We start from the raw sequence: 23,225 nt of genomic DNA, 5'->3' as shown, positions 1-23,225 counted from the left end.
AGCAGACAAGACAGGGTAATGGAGACCTGCATGCCCAACTTAGGGATCTTCAGGAAGTACTGAGCTGGCCACTATGGGAATCAGGGTGCTGGACTAGACAGACCCTCACTGGTCTGATCCAGCAGCCAGGCTCTTCTGATGACTGGACAAGCCAAGCATAAATCTAAGGCACATGACCTTCTGCCCTTTCCAACCTGCTTTCCAACCAACTGCAGGGATCCAACAGAATCCCCGAGTTGGAAGGTACTCACAAGGCAATCTAGTCTACCCCTCTGCCTGTAGAAGGTAATCCTTCTATAGCATCTCTGGCAGGTGCCTACTGAGCCTTTGCTTGAAGATCTTCAGTGAGATACCTGCCCTCACTTGCCGACAACCTGCAGCCCCATCTGGGCCCCAAAAGAGTCCTCCATGCAGGAGGTTCTGAGCTAACACAGGTCTAGGCTGGAGTTGCCAATGGCAATTTAAGAACATAAGAACAGCCCCACAGGATCAGGCCATAGGCCCATTTAGTCCAGCTTCCTGTATCTCACAGCGGCCCACCAAATGCCCCAGGGAGCACACCAGATAACAAGAGACCTCATCCTGGTGCCCTCCCCTACATCTGGCATTCTGACTTAACCCATTTCTAAAACCAGGAGGTTGCACATACACATCGTGGCTTGTAACCCATAATGGATGTTTCCTCCAGAAACTTGTCCAATCCCCTTTTAAAAGCATCCAGGCCAGATGCCATCAATTTGCCTCCTCACCATGCGCTCTGTCTTCAAGTAGAGAGAGCCAAGAACCAGCATGGCTGGGTGGGTTTGACAAGAAGTGGGGAGCTCCATTCAGTTACACACAACTCTCAAGACGATCTTGGCCTAGACCAGGGGTGTCAAACGCATTTCATACAAAGGGCCGAATAGCATTCCTGATGCCTGCTGAGGGCCAGAAGTGATGTCATTAAACAGGTCATACCCAAAAATAAGCACTTTTTTCTCACTTAGGAACTTATTAACTGCAAATGACAAAATACTTCAAACCTTGATGTATTTCAAGATATGTGAGAGCCCAATTTTCATGTGGGCTACTCTTTCAGCAGTAACATCTCAGCACTGCTCAGTGCCTGAGGGCCAGATAAAAAGCTTCCACAGGCCGCATCCGGCCCCCGGGTCTTATGTTTGACACCCCTGGGCTAGACCAGAGGTGTCAAACTCATTTCATATAGAGGGCCGAAGTTAGCATTCAGGGAGCCTGCTGAGGGCCAGAAGTGATGTCATTAAGCAGAAAGTGACATCATTAAGCGCTGATGGTCAGAAATCAGCACCTTGTTCTCATATAGAAGCTCATTAACTGCAAATGACAGAAGAGAAAATTTGCAAATCTCAATTATATTTCAAGATACGGGAAAGCCCAGTTTTCATGTGGGCTGCCCTTTCAGCAGTAACACCTCAGCACTGCTCAGCAGCTGAGAGCCTGAGGGCCGGATAAAAAGCTTCTGGGGGCTGCATTCAGCCCCCAGGCCTTCTGTTTGAAGCCTCTGGGCTAGACTACAAGGTTGTAGTGTGTGGGACAGAGCGATGGTGTGGGACAGAGCGATGTGTACCATCCTGAGCACCTCAGACAGCAAGCAGGAAAGGGAAATACAGTACAGCTCCCCTCTCCCCGTCAAGATTGGAGGTGGCCAGCCAGCAGGCAGCCCCCACCCCAGAATGATTCCCTTTCCTCTCAGGGTCCCTCAGAACGGAGGCCATACATACGGCAGCCTCTTCACTCTTCTGAGGGGAGATCACTGTCCACATGTCGTAGCAGCCAGGGAGTTCAAAGGTTGTCACCACTTGCGGGCGGATGCTTTTCTGGTGGAAAGAGGGAAAATTTGGGGCTCTGTCACTGCACAGGACAGATCTTCATCAGACGGAGTTCCAAAGAAGTATGAGTTGGGTAGAAAATAAGGATGCAATGCAGAAATGCAACTGAAAGGGTAGCCACTCCAAGGCTGACAACTTGCCAGCCCCCCCTTGTTCCTAGGTGTTTACAGGCTGCTCTCCAACGATCTCTGAGGCAACCCTGGTAAGCCTAGGCCGCACGGCTCCTGTGGCCCCGGTCCCTGACTTGCACCAGGCTCTTCTCACTGGCACAGCTCTTCATACAGGGCGATCCTGCATGCACTCAACCCCTGCCCCAGTATGCTCACTCACCTGCAGAACGGAGAGGGCACCATTCTTGCCGTAGCCTGAGCATACCACGATTTCCAGGTCTGGCTCAGGGCTGTTCTGGAACTGCAGAGAAACACAAACAGCCACTGTCAAGAGATCGTTTGGTCTGAGGCCAGCTCGCTCCTGGCACCTGCAAGGAAAGGACTCTGTTTCCATGGAAAACCCTTTGGAAGTGCCACCACAGTCTCTCAAAAGGATCAAATGTCCAAACCCAAGGAACCCCCCCAAACCTCAACTCCACCCTCCCTGATGCGGCAAGGAAGGGGGAAGTCAGCAAGCGACAAGGTCAAAGCATGGTACGCACCTCCTCTGAGAGGAAGGCAGGCTCTCCCATGGCCGCGTTGGCACAGGGCCCGATGTTCAGAATACTGTCACAGACCTGCCAGGACAAAGAGAGTAGAGTCATCACGCACACACACGGATTACTGAGCTGAGCAGAGGAAAGGGAAAGACGTCCAGGCACCAAATCCACACAGCTGAGCTTTCCATTCTCTTGCCCTGCTCTCCTTGAGGGAAAAACCTGGGGATAAAAGGCTGCCACAGGAGACCACCTGACCCCAGAGAGCAACCCAAAAGCAGCAGCCAAAACAATACCTCAAAAGAGTAGGTGGCCAGCTGGGTTCCCGACTGGGCTTCGCTTCCATAGACCTCAATCTCATCCACCTCGTCCTGCGGTGCCGACTTGCCCCCTACACAGAACAGAGCAAGACTGGTTCGGGGAAAACCCTGGGGGACTCCAGATCTCTAACTGCCCCTTGTCCCACCTTCATTTCTATTCCGCCCTTTTCAGAATCCACTTATCAGCAATCCCCACAGACTTCCCCTCTTTGACCTCTGCCATTCCCCAGCTCAGTTCCTGCCCTCCCCCATTATAAAATCATTGGAAGTGTCCCGGAGGTGGATCCAGAGCTGCTGGCCAGGTCAGGGGAGCGCCTGCTGCAGGATTCTGGGGAGCACACAGAGTGTGTGTAATGAACCCTCTGCCAAGACCACCACCATCATAAAACTTCCAGGTGTCAACAAGAACCAGAAGTCTCTTGCAGAGGGAGGAACTGAGGCAGAAGATACAAGCAGAGTGCACAGGTGGTTCAAAAGAGCCGGCACAGTCACAGAACATGGAGGGCTGCGTGCTAGAACAGGACGGAGCCGAGGCCGCAGCTGAGAAGAAAACACCAGCTAGTACTGGGAGCTCAGCAGGGAGGAGCCTGGGCACAGAGAAAAGCCCCTTCCTCTCTTGTCACAACACACGGCCGTACCCCCCAGCCTGCTGCTGAAAACGACCTTGGCAGCAGCAGAGATGTGCATAATCAATGCAGGACACGGGTCTCCCTGGCCAGTGCAGCCCCACCAGACCCAAGACCTGGTGAACAGACTTCCATTTCTTGTGGGTTGGCAGCCACCTACCAGTCCAGTTCACAGGCTGTTCCACACGTTTCTTCTTGATGGGAGGTTCCTCCTGCAAGGGCAAGAGAGCGGCATGCCAGCAGCCCCCACAACCAATCCAAGCCTCTGTTCATTCAGAGGGCTCCCAATCCAAGCCTCTGTTCATTCAGCCCCACCAACACAGCAGCAACCCCGGCTGCTCTGCACCCCAACAGGCCTCTGGCTCCTCCACCCCCCCACCCTGCAACAGGACCTGCCGTACATGAAACCAGTTTAGGGACTGGCAAATGGGATGGCATGAGCCCAGATGAACTCACCACCTTCTCCGCAGGGTCCTTTGCAAGGCTCATGGGAGCCTCCTGGAGCTTCTCAGTATATTTGAGGAGGAGGGAATTGCCGAGACGAGAGCCCAGGAAGAGGTAGCCAGGCTCCATGGTAACCATCTGGAATGCAAGAGGAAGGGGTAGGGGAGAGCGGGCAGTCCCTAGGAGCAGGGGTCAGGCAGCAACAAAATGGGGCAGAAACACCTCCTGGGTTTTGAAGTCATCCAAGGCTACCTAGCTCAACCAATAGCTCCTGTGGGTTAAACAGGTAGGAAGGAGCAGACTGGAATCTTGCTCTTGCCCCAAGGAGTTTAGCATGGCAAATACGTGTGGGCTAATCCACAGTACACTCACAATGACTCTGTGGCATAAGAAGGAAACTGGCCCAAAGGAACTCTGTGAGTGTCATGGCTGAGTCGGGGTCTGGGGCCAGGCCCAAAGTCAGGGCTTGGCCTCATGTGCCACAACTACAGTCACCTGAGTGGGGAAGACCCCTTACATCTGGCAAAGCTCTGGTGCGCAAAATGGAACAGCCCCAGGAAAATGGGACCGCTTTTCACTTTGACTAGAAACGGACTTGGGGGCATGAAGCAATAGAAAGGTGGGGCTAAAATTAGCAATGTATCTTAATAAGTGCTCTGTTGTCACCTCCACCCACTCAAATGTCCAGTTTTCCAAATCAAAACTCCTCAAAGCTGAACACAACCCAGTCAACCCACAAAAGCAAGCGTTTCCATCCTTCCATCTGCTGAGACGTTCACACTATGAGTGGAGCATTCCTTGACCTCCAGTGTGCAACACCAGCCCCACCACTTCTGGGGAGTGTGGCAGAGTGTCTTCCAGGCCCTGATTGTCCCTAGGGCTTTGGGACCTGCCACAGAGGATCAGGTGGCTCCACCCACTGCACCTCAACTACAACCTAAGCTCTGAGAGTGAAGTCCCCCTAGCATCACATCTGCCAAGCAAACCACACTCTTCTTCCCCTCTCCTTCTCATCCCTGGCCTGTTCCCACCCCCCTCCCGGGGCTGCCCTTCCCTGCCACCCCCACTTCATGGCTGAATGGAGCTTACACAGGTGGTGAGGACACTGGCTGCTGCCTTGTCAAAGTGGAAGGAACGGACACTCCGCATACCATCAGTGATGAGAGTCAGCACATAGCTAGAGAAAGAAAAGAAGGAAGGCTTGTGAAGAGAACCCTCAGGAGGCCAGGAGGCTCCTAATTCCAGTTTCCTAATTCCAGTTGTGAAGGAACTGAAGAGGAGGAACAACTCACATGTGCAGTGCTTCCTCCCCTGCCCCTCCAGAAAGCTGGGCTATCCACTTGCTCATACCACCACCGGAGGTAAGAGGAAGGGGCAAGGAAGCTGCAGGGGGATAGAGGAGGGAGAAGGAAGTCACATCCCTCTCTCCTCCACCCCTGGTCACATCTAGGAGTGGGAAAGTCCTAGAGGTCTGTGCACAGGGCCCTCAAAACAAAGTGACCAAGGACCTGCCATGGACATTGCCGCAAAATATTTACCTCCTCCACTCCATCAAGAACGTAAGAACAGCCCCACTGGATCAGGACATAGGCCCATCTAGTCCAGCTTCCTGTATCTCACGGCGGCCCACCAAATGCCCCAGGGAGCACACCAGATAACAAGAGACCTGCAAGGCCTCCTGGGAATTGTAGTTAAGAACATAAGAAAAGCCCCGCTGGATCAGGCCATAGGCCCATCTAGTCCAGCTTCCTGTATCTCACAGCAGCCCACCAAATGCCCCAGGGAGCACACCAGATAACAAGAGACCTGCAAGGCTTCCTGGGAATTGTAGTTTAAGAACATAAGAACAGCCCCACTGGATCAGGACATAGGCCCATCTAGTCCAGCTTCCTGTATCTCACAGCGGCCCACCAAATGCCCCAGGGAGTACACCAGATAACAAGAGACCTCATCCTGGTGCCCTCCCTTGCATCTGGCCTTCTGACATAGCCCATTTCTAAAATCAGGAGGTTGAGCATACACATCATGGCTTGTAACCTGTAATGGATTTTTCCTCCAGGAGCTTGTCCAGTTCCCTTTTGAAGGCATCCAGGCCAGAGGCCGTTACCACATCCTGTGGCGGGAAGTTCCACAGACCAACCACACACTGAGTAAAGAAATACTTTTGTCTGTTCTAACTCTCCCAACACTCAATTTTAGTGGATGTCCCCTGGTTCTGTGGGACAGAGCATCTCTCTATCCACTTTATCCTTCCCATGCATAAAGAGAGGCCTCTGAGGAGTCTTTGAGCCCAATCCTAAGCTCTTCAGCGCTGGTGGTACAAGCACCCCACTAGTGCTGGGTGCCGTAAACATGGTGTAAAGCATTTACAGCACCCTTTGTGCAAGGAGCACCGGCACTGCGCCCAGTGCTGGACAGACACCACCCGAAGCAAGGGAAGAGCCCCAAGCAGCAGTAAAGTCTGTGGGGATGCAAGGGGTGGCATTCTGGGGTGGGGGGAGGAACCAGCCTGCTGTATCCTATCCTCTATGTTGGGCGGCAAAGCCCAACATGGAGGCTCTAAAGCTACGGTTTTCAAACTCTCCCAGAGTTTGAAATCCACAGTAAGTAATTGTGGGGGCGGGGAGGTGAGGCAGTGATGCGATTCCCAGGATCGTGCCATTCAGAGGGATCACGCCACTGCCACCTCGCTGCCCCCGCTCCTTCAAGGAAAAGAGGCCAGGGCCCTCAGGCTGGGATGTTGCAACGCCCCAGTCTGAAAACTTCTGCTCCAAAGTCTGTGTTGGCAAAATAGGCTGTGCATACTTGAAAGCCCCACTGCAGAGCTTGGGGCTTTCCTTGGGGGAAGTGGACAAAAGTCCGCTTCCCCCGAGGAGACCTCCAGCGGCCCTGGTAGCCATTTTGGCGTTGCTGAACCTGGTGGCACTGCCACCATTAGGATTGGGCTGCCCAAGGTCAGTTTAAGTCTTTGCAGCTAGCCAAGGGATCAGGCTGCTTCCCAGTGGCTGAACCAAGAAGTTGTGGCAGTACAGCAGGAATCACTTCTCGATGTTTCGGGGTTAAGTGAGCTTCATCTCTGTTCTCCCCCCCCCCCACAGCTGTTTAAGGCTTTTGGAAAGAGAAACCAGAGTTTTCCAGTTTCCCCACCTGACACAGCAGGAAAGTCCCAAGGGCTCCAGAGCTCCCCCCCCCCCCCAAGCAGAAACCTCCAAGCATTTCTCAGGATGGATCAGAGCAGCTCTCTGAAGAAAGCTTGCATCTCAAGCCACACAAGATCCAAGAGAACCCTTACATCTCCCCTCCTTTCAGCGATATCACCATCTTGTCGTAGGAGATGAAGGTCGCCTGGGCACAATCCAGGGTAATTTTCACTCCCTCTTGGACCTCTGCAAAGAAGAGACAAGAGCATCACTCCAGCCCAAGGCAGAGCAGTAGTAGCTGCCATCGCCACCCCCTATGGCAAATCCAGCTACTCAGAGTATTGCAGTCACTTGCAGGTTTGCTGCCCTAATTCCCAGTCTATCTCTTGAAACAAGGCTAGAGAACCCAAACTCTCCATCAGTGTACACGCATCAGAGAAACACCGTCCTCGCACATCCTCTAACTCACAGTTAGAGACAGTTCCTATTCCTTGTAAAAAAATGATGCGGTAAGTTAAGCCCATAATGCATTTTGGACATCAGATACTGTATCTGATCTGGACATGAGATTTGGTGCTGGGCACCATTTCTCCCCATCTGAAAAGTGAAACAAGAAGGGCAGGAAAGCGCTTGGGCCACGGCCAGCCCAGGCCTGAATGCAGCCAGAGCAGCCTGCACTGAATAGCAGCTTGCAGGGAGCAGTGAACAGATGTGGCATGCCTTTCACACCAAGTCTTCCACTGCTTCCCTCCAGCCAGTCAGAGATGGAACCACTCTGATCAAGCCCCTGCCTTCTCACACTGCTCTGTTGGGAGATGGATCACCCTGGGCCATTCCTGGCCAGGGCTTCTATGCGGCCTACTGATCAAATCCAGGTGCCTAATGGACAAAGGCCCCTCCATCCTGTTCCCACCTCCAGGGTGCTAGCAACCTCAAGGGCTGAGCCTCAAGAAAAGGATGGGCTGGAAACACAAGAAGGCATACTTAGGGGGAAGACGGTGGTGCCATTGATGAGACTGTTGAGCGACACACCGTAGGGTGGCACACTCTGATTCAGGTACAGCAGCGAGTTCACTGCAAAGATCACTACACCACCTGCAAAAGGGGAGACGAGAGTTAGCGGCATCACTCAGGCATAGGTTTGAAGCTGATGGAAGTGGCCACTGTCATGAATATGTACAGTTTAGGCCTTGGTTAGCACGTGAAACCTGAACCAAACTAAGTCAGTAACGGAGAAGTGGCTCGCAGTTCCCAGCTGCAAGAAAGTGAGTAAACAAACACAAAGATTGTTGTCTCTCCTTTGCTTACCAGAAAGGACAGACAACAAACATCACAACCCATTGGAATGTTTAACACCTCAGTAGACTGAGGGGCGCCTGATCAAGCAGAATGGAATGCAGCTATGGATCTCCAGTTGGGAGTGGGAAGAACTAGGAGGCCTAGCAACCAGACCCACTCCAAGAAGCTTCAGTCCTCAAGTTACTAGACCTCAATGAGCACTTGGTAGCTTGCTGAATGGCTAGGCAGCATTCTGAACCTTTGTGCCCCACAGACAACGAAACAACTTGGTAAAAGACATTTTAGTTTATTAAGTATATCACGTTACATAAGGCAGCAAATGCTAGAGGCATAAACATCTAGGAAACATATCAGCAATAAAATAACAAAGCTAGCTGGCTATCTCTGTTAATCCCTATCTCTCGCCTGGGTCAGTTACTCTTGTCAATCTCTTAGCTCCAGGGCTACCTGTGAGGCCAGGTGCCCATGGTGGACAATGGAGCTCCAGCGTGCAGGATGTTGCACCCAAAAACTGCCCAAGAAGAACCGCACACACCCCTTGGGGCACTCATGATTACACTTCTTATGCTAATAGTACTGAGGTGACTTCATGCTTATTTAGACTGTCCAATCAGAAACTTTTGAGGACAGAAACTTCTCGGAGTGGGTCTGGTTGCCAGCCCTCCTAGTTCTTACCCCTCCCAACTGGAGATCCATAGTTGCATTCCATTCCGCTTGATCAGGCACCCCTCAGTCTACTGAGGTGTTAAACATTCCAATGGGTTGTAATTCCTGTTGCCTGTCCTTTCTGGCCAGCAGAGGAGAGACAGCAGTCTTTTTGTTTGTTTACTCACATTCTTGCAGCTGGGAACTGCGAGCCACTTCTCCGTTACTGACTTAGTTTGGTTCAGGTTTCACATGCTAACCTAGGCCTAAACTGTACATATTCATGACAGCGACAGGGAGGATGGCTCCTGGCGTCTGCTGGCCCTAGCGCAACCATCCTGTGTCTTTCCCATCACTGCTGCCTGAGACAGAACAAGGGGTCTTGGGCAAGTGAAGCTCGTGGTCCACACCCACTGCATTATGGAGCCTCCCCATTAGGGACTGCCACATGGGCTTCCAGTGCACACCTCTGCCCTCTGCCCCCACCCAAGATTTCTAGCCACTTTGGGCCTCACACATTACCTCCCCCCCACAATCGCCACCCAGCAGCCAGGAAGAGGCTGCCCCTCTTACCAATGGGCTTGGGCACTGCTAAGGCTTGAGTGCAGTCAAAGGGCAGGTTGCTGAGGGACCAGATGACTGGGTGGACCTTCTGCATGATGTTTAGGGAGATGGCCACAATACTGCAGGTGTCCTGGCGCACAGCCACCCGCCTACAAAGACAAGAGAGTTCAGCAACACCACATACTCACTCTTATGGGATACGTGAGTGGGGGGGGTGAGAAGGGACTGAATGAGCGCTGCTCCCAGGCCAGCACCAAAGGACAACTGGGAGATAGCAAAGGAATGAACTCGCTCCAGTCACCCCAAGAGTCACAGCTTCGGCAGGGTTTCCTTTCTGACAAAGGGTTTTGCAGTTGAGACCTGCTCAAGACCCAGCCCTGAAGTTGGAAGTCCCTCTCTTGAGCTCCAGCAGCAAGAACAACACTCTGTATGTGCCCAAAGGACACCTCTTGATCACTGACTTCACATGTTTTGGGCTGAAATTCTGACTAGATTCCAGGGCTTGGACCTTTCGCAAACTGATGCTCGTTAGGGTGCCAGTGCTGCACGACGGCTACAGTCTTGTACTGAGGCTGGCGAGCCCCTTTTGGCCACAAAGTTCACCATAGAGGGGCTCACTTCTCTCTCTAAACCTCGTCTACTCTGCAGGGTGTCCTGTGTTCAAAATGGATGGAGGAAGAACCATGTTTACTGCACTGAGTTCCTCAAAGAAATGTGGGACTCAGAATGATCCTATCACCATCTCGGGTCTCAGACGTCACCCGATGCAGCAACTTTTCCAAAACTAAGCAGTTCTGTTCAGAGCTTGGATGGAAGAGCACCTGGGAACTTCTATGCACACTGCCTTGAATTCCACAAAAGACAGCAAGGGCAGATATGCACTTGCTGTTTCAAACACACCCCTGCACCCTCAGGCCAGGAGGATTGGCCAGTAACAGGACAAGCTCTCTGGTCCCATCTGTTCCCCCTTGCTCCACTGGGTCGCCTGCTTTGACACCTCATGGCCTGCACCTAGCAGAACTCTACCACTTTAGAGACAGGCAGGAGCCAACAGCACAGCTCCCCATCTCTGCAGAGCCTCCCTGGGCCACTGGGCCCTTCTCTGTCTCTGGCTGGTTTTGGTAGTGGACGCAAAAGCCTCAGGCTGCACCCAGCCTTCAACACACCTCTGACAAAGGAAAACAGATTCCCTGCAGCCACTGTACTCACCTACCCAGAGAACAGTGGGGCTCATTCACCTGAAGCCTTGCAGCTCCCAAGTGGCTCCTTGTGGGCCGAGTTCCACAAGCCCACCCACCTCTGTGCAGCAGTGCTACCCCCTTGTGACTGAGGAAAAATAGCAGAGGGGTTGGGGCGCAAGAGAGACACACCCAGGCCAGGTCTGGTTGGGCTCGAAGAGGATGAGCAGGGTGGGCTCATAATAGCCATACAGGAACTGCATGTCGATGATGTTGAGCAGTTTCTCATCCAGCTCCCGCACGTCAATGATGTAGCTAGGCAGGAAACTCGATTTCTGGCTGCAATGACAGAGACGAGCTTTGGTAGAATGCAGGAAGGCAGCTCTTAAGCCAACTTCAGCAGCTGCAGCCACTCTGAGCTCTACCACTCTCCAGGGTCTGGAGGCTCCTGGCAGGGAGAACCAGCGCGTTGCCTTAAAGAAGGACAGACAAGTTGTCTGTGTTTCCAACTTACACAAACTTTACAGATTCTGAAGACAGAACATCCACTAGCACCACATGCTGAGCCTTGTGGTGCTAAAAATTTATTCCAACAGTACTGGAATAAAACACTCTCCCCCTTGATTTCAACCTGTTCTCTCCTTTCCACCCACAGTCCCGAGGAGTCATCAGAATTGTCCTACCCACTGAGCTCAGCATTCTGTCTCCAAGAAATCAGAGACCCACAGGCAGGAAACGGTGACAACCTCCCTCCTTGGCTCCTCTCCCTCTTCCCCCATCCCACTCACAAAAGGTTTGAAATATACAGTCCCGGATGGCGGAGTGGGGCGTCCACTGCATTCAGGTATCCGCCCAATCCTCCTCTCTTCAAGCCATTTGCACTCATGCACAGAGTGACATCCTGGGCAGTGAGTTCCACAAATTAACATGCTGTATATGAAGGCATATTTCTTTTTGTCACCATTTTAAGAAGGCCTCCTGACCCTTCACCGCTGCCCCTCCCTCCCAACAAGACCCATGTAAGCTTCTAACCATTTTACTTGCTCTCCTCTCAGCTGCTGGCATGTCCGTATCAGCCACCCCAACTCGTGCCAAGTTCAGGCCAGGCCTTACCCTTCACCCATGACCCCTTCGTGCTCATCAGTCAGCGTGTCTCTGCGGAAGGGCAACACCACCAGTCGTGTGCCGTAGATCAGCATCACTGCACAGCGTCCATCTGGATCCACCCGCACCTTTGGGATGTGGACATTCTGCACAAAGCCATCCTGAGGGAGACAAACAGCAGGGCCTGAGCACTGGGCAGAGCAGCACCAGGGGAGGCACTCAGCCCTTCTACCCAGGCTTCACACTCCTCAGCATCTGGCAGGCATACTGCCTCCCAACCCATAGAGATGACTGATCTTGCATAACCAGGACCCGGTTGCTCCAAGAGAGCCTGGCTGCAGCCTGGAGTCAAGATGGATGCAGGGGGTGTCTATGTCAAAGGGTACAGATGCCACCCCCAAGGGCTAACAGACAGTGCCTTTCTCCACACTCCTTTTAGAAGCAAGAGCACATCCCTGCTTAGGTTGGCAGAAACCTTATCTCCTAACAGCTGCTGCTTTGAATTCTATCAAATGACAAGATGAACCTGATAGCAACACCACAGGGGAATTCCAGCAGAACTCAGTGCCCTAGGAATCCACCAGCAGATCTACCTTGGGAATCTACTACTTGACTGAACTGCTCTGGCTGCTCCACCTCCAGTAGCTTTTGAAATCAAACCTCAAAGACTGAGAAACCTACCCTGAGCTCTGGTTCCTCAAAGTAATGAAGGGAGAGGGTTTTCAAGTCATGGGTGCCAGGATCATACTCCACCACTGAAAGCTGCAGGACAAGAAAAGGGGTTTAAAGGACAGCAGCATTTTCTCCAGGTTCATGGCTACCTCCGTAACCCAAATGATTACAATATCAGTGTGACCTACACTGAACCCTTGGGATGAGACAAGCTATGAATCTAACTCATCACTTCCCTCGCCTAATGAAGTTCATTGCATATAAGAACATAAGAACATAAGAACATAAGAACAGCCCCACTGGATCAGGCCATAGGCCCATCTAGTCCAGCTTCCTGTATCTCACAGCGGCCCACCAAATGCCCCAGGGAGCACACCAGATAACAAGAGACCTCATCCTGGTGCTCTCCCTTGCATCTGGCATTCTGACTTAACCCATTCCTAAAATCAGGAGGTTGCGCATACACATCATGGCTTGTACCCCATAATGGATTTTTCCTCCAGAAACTCGTCCAATCCCCTTTTAAAGGCGTCTAGGCTAGACGCCAGCACCACATCCTGTGGCAAGGAGTTCCACAGACCGACCACGCGCTGAGTAAAGAAATATTTTCTTTTGTCTGTCCTAACCCGCCCAACACTCAATTTTAGTGGATGTCCCCTGGTTCTGGTATTATGTGAGAGTGTAAAGAGCATCTCCCTATCCACTCTGTCCATCCCCTGCATAATTTTGTATGTCTCAATCATGTCCCCCCTCAAGCGTCTCTTTTCTAGGCTGAAGAGGCCCAAACGCCGTAGCCTTTCCTCATAAGGAAGGTGCCCCAGCCCCGTAATCATCTTAGTCGCTCTCTTTTGCACCTTTTCCATTTCCACTATGTCTTTTTTGAGATGCGGCGACCAGAACTGGACACAATACTCCAGGTGTGGCCTTACCATCGATTTGTACAACGGCATTATAATACTAGCCGTTTTGTTCTCAATACCCTTCCTAATGATCCCAAGCATAGAATTGGCCTTCTTCACTGCCACCGCACATTGGGTCGACACTTTCATCGACCTGTCCACCACCACCCCAAGATCTCTCTCCTGATCTGTCACAGACAGCTCAGAACCCATCAGCCTATATCTAAAGTTTTGATTTTTTGCCCCAATGTGCATGACTTTACACTTACTGACATTGAAGCGCATCTGCCATTTTGCTGCCCATTCTGCCAGTCTGGAGAGATCTTTCTGGAGCTCCTCACTATCACTTCTGGTCTTTACCACTCGGAAAAGTTTGGTGTCGTCTGCAAACTTAGCCACTTCACTGCTCAACCCTGTCTCCAGGTCATTTATGAAGAGGTTGAAAAGCACCGGTCCCAGGACAGATCCTTGGGGCACACCGCTTTTCACCTCTCTCCATTGTGAAAATTGCCCATTGACACCCACTCTCTGCTTCCTGGCCTCCAACCAGTTCTCAATCCACGAGAGGACCTGTCCTCTAATTCCCTGACTGTGGAGTTTTTTCAGTAGCCTTTGGTGAGGGACTAAAAATGGTGATATCTAAAAATATCTTTTTAGATGCCTGTTCTCTACCCTTATTTTGTTTGCTGCACGTTATAATTCCACTCAGAAGGACTCACATCATCTCTGGGTTTTATCCATCTCTTCACCTTGGGGTCATCTATTGTAAACCCTGGTTTTCTAGCCTAAACAAATTCTGTGTGACTTAAAATATTACCTGCTGCATTATGAACACTGATGAGTCCAAATAACAGGATCATTTTACTGAGACTGCCCAGCTTCACCATCATATTTATTTTATTGCAGTACAAGACAGGAACTTAGCAGCTGCAACACACACAATTTTTAGCTGCCTAGTTCCAAATCCAACATTTCTGCTTTTAGAAACATCTATGAGACGGAGCAGCTGTAAACTTAACTAACTAAGCAGTCTCCTGTTCCTTTTCCAAGCGAACCAGACAAAAAAGATTTTAACCTTCAATCATTTGTCTACTCCGTGATCCACCTGCCCACCCCATTTGCTGCTCTTCTACTTCTCCAGTTCCTCCCCCCCCCGCAAAGATTTTCTCTAGCTATTACCAAAATATATAACAGATTTGACACACGAAGTAACTACTACCGCCTGGAAACCTGGCTGAAGTGGAGTTTAGTTTCCACAGTAAGAACTCAAGAGAAATTATGCAAAACTGCTGCCCCATCTTCTGTTAAGTGCCAATAGTTTGTCGAGGCATCAGGGATCCTAGGAAAAGTTCCATGCACCACCCATGAAGGAACCTCCATCAATCCTGAGACAGGATCTGCAGTGAACCCTGACCCCAGCAGGTCCCGGACTGGTTTCGGACTCCATGACTAGGCACAGCTACTTAACCCTCTGCATCAGCCTGCCCAGAAATATGCCCATGCATCCCCCAGACACCTTGCCTTGGCATCCTTGAAGCTAAGCAGGAGGGCATCTCTCTTGGCTCCAGCAAGCTGCACGCTGGCCATGGACATCACGTTGCCAAAGAAGGAGAAGGCGGCCACCAACTCCAGCTTCTCCTTATGACCTTTGCTGCCCTCTGGAAGCCAGCAGAGAGGGACATGAGGAAAGAACTCAGGAACACTCAAGCTGGAAAGATACCTTTGCACCTGCCCCCACCCACCACACTGGGCTGGCCAGCCTTTTACCAACCACTCTTCTCATAGTAGGTGATGCTGGACACACATCTACCTGAAAGAATTTGAATTCAGCCCACAGACCTTACCCAACACCACCCTGAGATGATGGAAAGATTGCTTCGTCCCTATATGATGGTCATCTCCTTGCAGGGTGAGGAGGGAGTTACTCCTTGCAAGTCTGTACCTCGGTCCAGTCCCAATGGCTGCCTTAGCTCTTCAGTGCATTACCCCAGAGGCTTCCCACCTGCTTCACCAAAGCCAATGGGTTGGTGCATCTGAAACCCCATGGCAGCTAAAAATGGGCTCTTGCTGCCCCTTTCCACTGTCCCTGATGGCAATTACCCTAAGTCAGATCATTGATCCATCAGCCCAGGACTGTCTATTCTCCAAGATCTCATGGCAAACCTGCTGCCCAAGATTCTCTTAACTCAGGGGTGTCCAAAGTTTTTGGCAGGAGGGCCACATCATCTCTCTGACACTGTTTCAGGGGCCAAGGAAAAAAAGAACTAATTTACATTTAAAATGTGAATAAATTTACATAAGTTTACATAAATAAATATATTAAAGATGAACTTATATGAATGAATGAAGTCTTGCAATAGCTCAAGGCCTATAAAAGGCCTTGCACAAAGCAAGGCCAGCCTTTCCTTTGCTGCTGCTGCTGCATCACAGATGTGAAAGAGCAAGCAGTGGAGGGAGCCCTCATCCCACAGCTCACACCAGAGGTCAAATAGTTGCACTCACACTGAGAGAACATAAGAACATAAGAACATAAGAACATAAGAACAGCCCCACTGGATCAGGCCATAGGCCCATCTAGTCCAGCTTCCTGTATCTCACAGCGGCCCACCAAATGCCCCAGGGAGCACACCAGATAACAAGAGACCTCATCCTGGTGCCCTCCCCTACATCTGGCATTCTGAGAGCTGTTGCGTCGGGGCAGTATGGGCTCCAACAAATCTCTGGAGGGCCAGAGGCTCATTGGAGAATGGGGGCTCCCTGAGGGCTGCATTGAGAGGCGTCGAGGGCCGCATGTGGCCCCAGGGCCAGGGTTTGGGCACCCCTGTCTTAACTCAACATTTGAGGAATCAAACTAAAGTTTTTTTACAGGCAAAATGAGCTCCTTTACAAAGCAATCTGGGTGACCCTATTGGATCAATAACCATCTCTCAGCCTCACCTGCCTCAAAGGTTGATGTGAAGAATATAATGGGGGAGTGGACAATGCATGCCACCACGAGCTCCTCAAAATAAATGGCAGGATAAAAATGTGACAGGAAAAATGAATTGGGCTGCCATTGGCTGAACATAAGAACAGCCCCACTGGATCAGGCCATGGCCCATCTAGTCCAGCTTCCCATATCTCACAGCGGCCCACCAGATAACAAGAGACCTCATCCTGGTGCCCTCCCTTGCATCTGGCATTCTGACATAGCCCATTTCTAAAATCAGGAGGTTGCACATACATTGTTGAATGACTAGTGTTTCCTTACAAGGGCAAGCAGAGAGAGTCTGACTGTGGGAAAGAACTTGCTGGAAGCACTGCCCTTTGTGCAGTGTTTCATCATCAAGTGTTCTTTTCTAAGAGTCCCCTGCCCACCCTCCTTCCTGCCCCCCCCCCACTCACCTGTGTTCCTGTCATTTTTGGTTGAGCTCTAGAAGGAAAACAGAAGAACCTCATGAGTCCTGCAGTCATACTCCACTGACAAAAAAGCCCTGCTTTTTTGGCCATTGCTCCCCTCCTCCCCAGGGCAGAGTGCCAAGGCAAGCGCCAACATCAGCCACAAAGCAAGAGTAACACTCCAGAGAAAAAGCAAAGATTGCAAATCTTACTATGCAAGCAAAAGGTTCATCCACGTGGTTCAATTCTATCCACCCCAAACCTGCACATTCCAGCATAATATAATAATAATAATATAATATACAGTATTTATATACCGCCTTTCTTGGTCTTTATTCAAGACTTTATTCAAGGCGGTTTACACAGGCAGGCTTATTAAATCCACACAGGGATTTTTACAAATTGAAAGAAGGTTCTCTCTTTCAAGAACCACCACATTCAAGGTGTTACACTCCGATCTGGTTTAACATTCTGGCCTCCATCCTCCCACGCTCCTAGCAGATGGAACAGCTCAGCTGCAGCTTGCCAGCTGCTTCAAGGTCGCACGGTGCCGGTGGCCTTGAACTGGCGACCTTGTGGACGCCAGTCACTGACTCGTCACTGGCATACAGTGACGAGTATTCATTCATTCATTCACCTTTCTTTTGCCACGGCAAATGCCCAAGGCAGCTTACAAGTTTCATATAAAGTAACAATGGAGCTTACAAAATAAAACACTTAACAAAAAATATAGCAAATGAATAAAAACAGCTAGAGTTGATCATTCCAACATATTATCTCGGGCTCACACACATGTGCAAGCACACACAGACACACAGTAAAAAGTAAAAAGAAAATGCACTCACACTCAAACAACTGCCTATTACAATATTAGAGGTAGGAGACCAATAAAGAATTCAACCAGACAGGAGACGCTCTCACCAAACTCCCAATCCAGAAGGGGACCCACTGTTCCCTATTCGTCCCCCGACTCCCCACTACCTTCGCACCAGGGTTATACAGAGAGGGAAGAACACTGGTCCTCCACTCCACTGGACACTGAGGGTTTGTCCCCTTTGGCACTGAAGCTGTTAACAGCCCCAGTAACTAATCTGTGTAACACTTTTCTCCTACTTCTCAATCTGGGCCATTGCAGCTCCAGATTTTTCTTCCCCCACCCCTCAAAATGCCTTAGTTCCAACATTAAGCTGCCCACTCCAGTTCTGGATGAGACACTGCCATGAGGGAGCATGCTCAGAAGCTTTTCAGCACTCCTGCAGAGGATGCTGTGTTCAGTCTCCTCTGCATCTCTTTTTCAAAAGAGCAAGTCAGCAAACCTGCCCTGTTGCTCCTTCCTGATGTTTCTGCAGAAGTAGCACACACTACCGACCCATCAAAGGAAGACATGGGTTCACGAAACCCCATGAACACTTACAGCAAAGATAAATACCTTCTGTATTTTCCAGGATTCCCATCCTGCACAAAGAATACCAGGGTGCAGGGCAGCCACTGCTGGGACCAGCCTCTATACTTAAGAATGTTTAACCACCCTTCTTGAGACTTCCCAGGTTACATGCTTGGTCTTTCTTTACACAGCGTCACATATTCCACAGGTCAATTTTATGCTATGTGGAAGACAGTGTTTTTGTCTTTCACTAAAATGGCTGTCTGTGAGTTTCAGAAAGTGCATTACACCACACCCTACCCCACGCAAAGTCAGCAATCCCCTTCACTTCCTCCGCACAAACATGCACACGTATTGCCCACCGCTAGTTGTGAGTACCTCAGAATCATGGTTGAGCCTGTAAACATACAGCTGAGAGGTTCCTGCCACCACCAAGTTGCGCTCAGCATTAGAGAAGAAGTTGCAGTACATGGAAAATTCCAGCCCGGTGGGAGGGTGGGCCTGCTTGTACACAGCATACATCTTGGCAGGCTCCCTGCAGAGAGAGAGAGAGAGAGAGAGAGAGAGAGAGAGAGAGAGAGAGAGAGAGCTCTCAGGCTAAGAAAGCTACACACTGGCACTCAAAAAGTTTGTGTCCAGAATCAGGACTTGAGCCTGCAGCGAGCCTTGAACATGATGCCTGTGAGACATGAGGCTGGGATTCTGCTTGGAGGGAACGCCAAGAGGTCTTTGCTGCAGCATTCCCTGAAAAAGACCATTCTCACCCTCATATTGCCCATGCAATATGGCCGGATATTGGCCGGATCCCAAAGGATCTCCTCTATGGAAAACTCGTGCAGGGAAAGCGCCCTACAGGTAGACCACAGCTGCGATACAAGGGCATCTGCAAGAGGGATCTGAAGGCCTTAGGAGTGGACCTCAACAAGTGGGAAACCCTGGCCTCTGAGCGGCCCACTTGGAGGCAGGCTGTGCAGCATGGCCTTTCCCAGTTTGAAGAGACACTTGGCCAACAGTCTGAGGCTAAGAGGCAAAGAAGGAAGGCCCACAGCCAGGGAGACAGATCAGGGACAGACTGCACTTGCTCCCGGTGTGGAAGGGATTGTCACTCCCGGATTGGCCTTTTCAGCCACACTAGATGCTGTGCCAGAACAACCATTCAGAGTGTGATACCATAGTCTTTTGAGACTGAAGGTTGCCAACTAACTATTGCCCATGAACACAGCAAGAACTAGGTCACCACGATCATGGTGCTGAGCACTCTTTAGAAGACAAGGACACATAGTCCAGTATGAGAGATGAGAATAAAATACATCAAATAAAACAAAAGGCTCATGAAGGCAAGCAAAGGAACCAGACCTTTGCAGAACCAGATCTTTGTCTGCTCCCACAAAGATCTTTTGGTCCTCATGCATACTTGGGGAGGTTAGAGATAAACTCGGGGCAACAGATGCTGTTACCCTGGAACAAAAATTCAGGGCTTCCTGAACTAAGTAGTTCAAATGCTCCAGAATAGTGGTCGACATTTTAAACTACCTCCAGATTATGTGTAGTTTTAGTTTCTGGGAAAGGAGTCAAGTTTTTTCTCCCCAATCCATGACGACTGCTGGTAACAAATGAGCCAGTAAACAACCTTGATGACAGGCACCCATACTATAACCACACTGAGCAGACAGTTCAGTTTTGCACCCAAGTATTGGTCCACACTGAAAACTGTATTTTGGGGACAGTATAATATTTATTTTAAGTGGTGGATAACCTTAAGCAAGATAGCTAACCCAGTGGGTAACCTACAGGGGGTGGATATCTGTAGTTAGGACATGGCATCTTCCATAGTGAGTCACTGCACCCATAGTTCACTCACACCATAGTATATTATCCCTATAACATTATCAGAATGGAATGATTGAAAAGAAAATGTTTGAAAAATTGAAAGTACTTTGTAGAGACTGTGCTAACTCCAGGGTTTTCACCCACAAGTTTCATATACTATTATCGTAGGTTCTCACAAACAATAATCACTAGCAGCCCTTGGATAGAATAGATGGTGCTAAAGAAAGTCCTGGATGAGGTCTTCTGTTGTTCTGCTTAACAGGCCCCATCCAGCTCTTTCCTGAGCACCCTCTATTTTATTTACGCAATCTAGAAAGCAGGGTCTACAGATCACCGTTTTGTTTTTTAAATGAGCTGACAGAAATGCTTATATGAACTGTGATGAAACGCATGCGAGGTTTGTATCTTCACATTGCTGTTTTCACTTGTAGTTATGCAATTCATGTTTTGGTACATGAAGACAAAGCAACTTTCTTGACAGCATGTTTCAAATGCTAAGTGCCTGATAGCTGGGACGTCGTCTCATGTTTTGTAAAGTGTTGCGCACCTGGATGGCTTAATAGTTGCAGTCCAACTCAAGACCCCAAAGACTACCAATGAGTTTCTCCACAACAGATTTCAGAGCAGGGGTGGGGGGGGGAATCATGCTATATTCGGACTTCAAGGATGCTGAGATGGAGAGCAGGCTCCTGTCCACACAAGATGTATGCAGAAGTGGGGGAGATGCTTCACACGTGGGCTGGGCGCACTTGAGCACCCCAAGTAGCAGCAACGGCACTTTCCGAAGGACTCCAGTGGGGAGGCTCTGCCTCACCTGCCTCCCACCCACCACACGCCCCTGGTCCAGCCCCTTCCAAAGGAACCCCGGCCAGGTGCCATCTCCACACCCTGTGGCAGGGAGTTCCACAGACCAGTGACGGGCTGGGTGGAGTAACGTCCTCTCCCTCTTCCAGTGAGGGAGGGGGCGGCAGAGGGGCTGCTGCTCCCCGAGACCACTGCCTGACAGCCCCGTCGTGGGCCCTGCTCAGGAGCCCCCGAAGGCCGCAGCCAGCTCGTTCTCCGGCCTGCAGTGCGCGAGGGGGGCCCAGCCGCGCCGTCGACCCCGGCAAGGCCTCTCCGGCTGCTCGCCCAGGCCTCGAGAGGCGGTGGCGGCTGCGGAAGGCCTGCGCCGCGGGTCCCCGTCCCCCGCCCACGGGGCCTCGCCTCGCCGCGCCGCGCCGCGCCGCGCCGCGCTTACCTCCCCCGCCCCCCTCCTCCAGTCCCTTCCCAGCCGGCCGGGCACACTCCGCAAGGCGTCCGGGCTGAAGCCAATTCCCGCCGGAACCATCGAGGCGGCGGGAGAGAGAGGCAGGGAGAGCGAGAGGAGGAGGCTAGAGCGCCCCGCGACCGGGCGGGGCCAGAAGTGAATCCTCCAGAAGAGTGAGGAGCCACTCCCAGACGCTGATTGGTCAAGAAGCTGGGTTGAGGCGGGCAGCTCCGTCGCCGGCAACCAATCGCTCTGCGCGTTGGAAACAAACCCACCAATCCTGTGAACTGTCACAGCGGGGGACACACCTGGGCTTGCTGGGCCTGTGCTGTGCAGGCGCCTCCAGAGGTCGGGGCTGCTCAGTGGGGCTGCCCCTAACAAGCAGGGCAGGCCCAGGCGAGGGGCCGGCACCAGCCAAACAGGCCTCTGGGCTCCCACGGTGGCGCAGTGAGGGGGTCACGGCACTGCTTTGCAGGCGCCCGAGTGTGCCGTGCAAGCGCCCTCCCCGGGAGCCATTCGGAGGCACATGGCAAGGAAGGGGCAGCCGCCAGAGCAACGGCTTAGCAGGTTCTGCACGCCGAGCCCCCGTGACTGGCCCGGCTTGGCAGCCACACTGCACCAGCTGCAACTTCCGAACCGCTTTCGGGCAGCCCCACACAGAGTGTACTGCAGCAGTCTAACAAGATGGCACCAGGGCATGGACCACTGCGGCCAGATCCGGCTGAGATACGACCACAGCTGGCACACCAGCTGAAACTGGGCAGAGGCACCGCTGGCCACAGCCAACACCTGGGCACCCAGGAGCAGCCGCAGGGCCAGGATAACCCCCAGGATGCATCTCTTTTGGGGGTGCAACTCCATTCAGAACAGGACGACAGTCCAGCACCTGCATCATGGATTTCTGAACCAGGAAGACCTCTGTCTTGTATGGGTTTAATTTCAGCTTGTTAGCCCTCATCCTCCAGGCAGTGCTCCAGGACCATGACGGCCACCCTGGTATCCAGCACAAAGCAGAGATAGAGCTGCATGTCATCAGCACACTGATGGCACTCAACTCCAAACCCCCAGATGGCCTCTCCCAGCAGTTTTAAATAACAGGAGGACAGCATAGAAACCAGAGGCACCCCACACTCCAAGGGCCAGGGTGCCGAACAGGAGTCCCCCAGTACCTACCATCTGGGATCTGTCGGCCAAAAAGGAGCAGAACCACCACAAAACAGGGCCCCCCATCCCAAACTCGGCCAACCATTCCAGAAGGACACCATGATCAATGGTGTCAAAAGCCTCTGAAAGGTCCAAAAGGACCAGCAAGGATGCACTCTCTCCATCCAGCCTTTGGCGTAGGCAATCCACCAAAGCTGTCTCTGTCCCAAAACCCAGCCTGAAGCCAGATTGAAAGTGATGCAGATAATCTCCTTCATCCAGAACCCTCTGGAGTTGAGCTACCACAACCTGCATGACCGCTTAACCCAGAAATGGGAGGTTCAAGACTAGCCGATAGTTAATGCAATGGCAACCAGAGAGGACTCTTTTTTAGAAGGGGGCAAACCACTGCCCACTTTAATGCCACATGCAGCAATCTCTCCTTCAAAGATGAATCTGTCCACTCAGCCAGACCTTCTCAGGCAGATGTCATCAGCCATGTTGGGCATGGGTCTAGCACACAGGCAGATGGCCTCACACTCCAAAGGATCCTCTCCACAGCCTCAGGTTCATCAGAAAACAGGATTCTTTGTCCTCTCATAATGCTTCCACCGATTTACTCAGTACAGATGGTAAACTAACTGCCCTGTCATTTCCTGGATCCCTGGAAGTTCTTGTTCTTGGACTTCCTCGTACTTAGAACTCTGCAAGAGAGTTTCTATTTAATCTCTGCCATGTCACTGTGTCTGCACATCCAAACCCCAATAAGTAGAATCAGTTGTGGGCCTTTTGCTTCAGGTTGTGGGTCCCTTCTCCCCCAAGGCTAGTCTGTTTAGTTCCCCCCCCCTTTGCCCTGATCC

General features: G+C 51.4%; 1 protein-coding gene across 1 annotated transcript in view; it reads right to left on the bottom strand.

The window, feature by feature from the left end:
- Positions 1 to 21,299, bottom strand: part of CPSF1 (cleavage and polyadenylation specific factor 1) — a 37,849-nt gene extending 16,550 nt beyond the window's left edge. Inside the window, exons 1-17 of the mRNA XM_066624963.1 lie at positions 21,214 to 21,299; positions 18,525 to 18,681; positions 16,769 to 16,796; positions 14,906 to 15,042; positions 12,495 to 12,575; positions 11,823 to 11,974; positions 10,902 to 11,048; positions 9,541 to 9,680; positions 8,008 to 8,118; positions 7,176 to 7,269; positions 4,973 to 5,060; positions 3,896 to 4,021; positions 3,600 to 3,651; positions 2,790 to 2,884; positions 2,500 to 2,574; positions 2,178 to 2,258; positions 1,740 to 1,835 (exon numbers count right to left, since the gene is read on the bottom strand). Of these exons, the coding sequence (XP_066481060.1) occupies positions 1,740 to 1,835; positions 2,178 to 2,258; positions 2,500 to 2,574; positions 2,790 to 2,884; positions 3,600 to 3,651; positions 3,896 to 4,021; positions 4,973 to 5,060; positions 7,176 to 7,269; positions 8,008 to 8,118; positions 9,541 to 9,680; positions 10,902 to 11,048; positions 11,823 to 11,974; positions 12,495 to 12,575; positions 14,906 to 15,042; positions 16,769 to 16,796; positions 18,525 to 18,668 (1,647 nt within the window). The 5' untranslated portion in view covers positions 18,669 to 18,681; positions 21,214 to 21,299. The remainder of the gene's footprint in view (positions 1 to 1,739; positions 1,836 to 2,177; positions 2,259 to 2,499; positions 2,575 to 2,789; positions 2,885 to 3,599; positions 3,652 to 3,895; positions 4,022 to 4,972; positions 5,061 to 7,175; positions 7,270 to 8,007; positions 8,119 to 9,540; positions 9,681 to 10,901; positions 11,049 to 11,822; positions 11,975 to 12,494; positions 12,576 to 14,905; positions 15,043 to 16,768; positions 16,797 to 18,524; positions 18,682 to 21,213) is intronic.
- Positions 21,300 to 23,225: the final 1,926 nt, after the last annotated feature.

Source organism: Tiliqua scincoides, chromosome 4, assembly GCF_035046505.1.
Source record: "Tiliqua scincoides isolate rTilSci1 chromosome 4, rTilSci1.hap2, whole genome shotgun sequence".
Lineage (NCBI taxonomy): Eukaryota > Metazoa > Chordata > Lepidosauria > Squamata > Scincidae > Tiliqua > Tiliqua scincoides.
The sequence above is the reverse complement of the archived record's forward strand: the minus strand, read 5'-3'. Positions and strand labels throughout refer to the sequence as shown.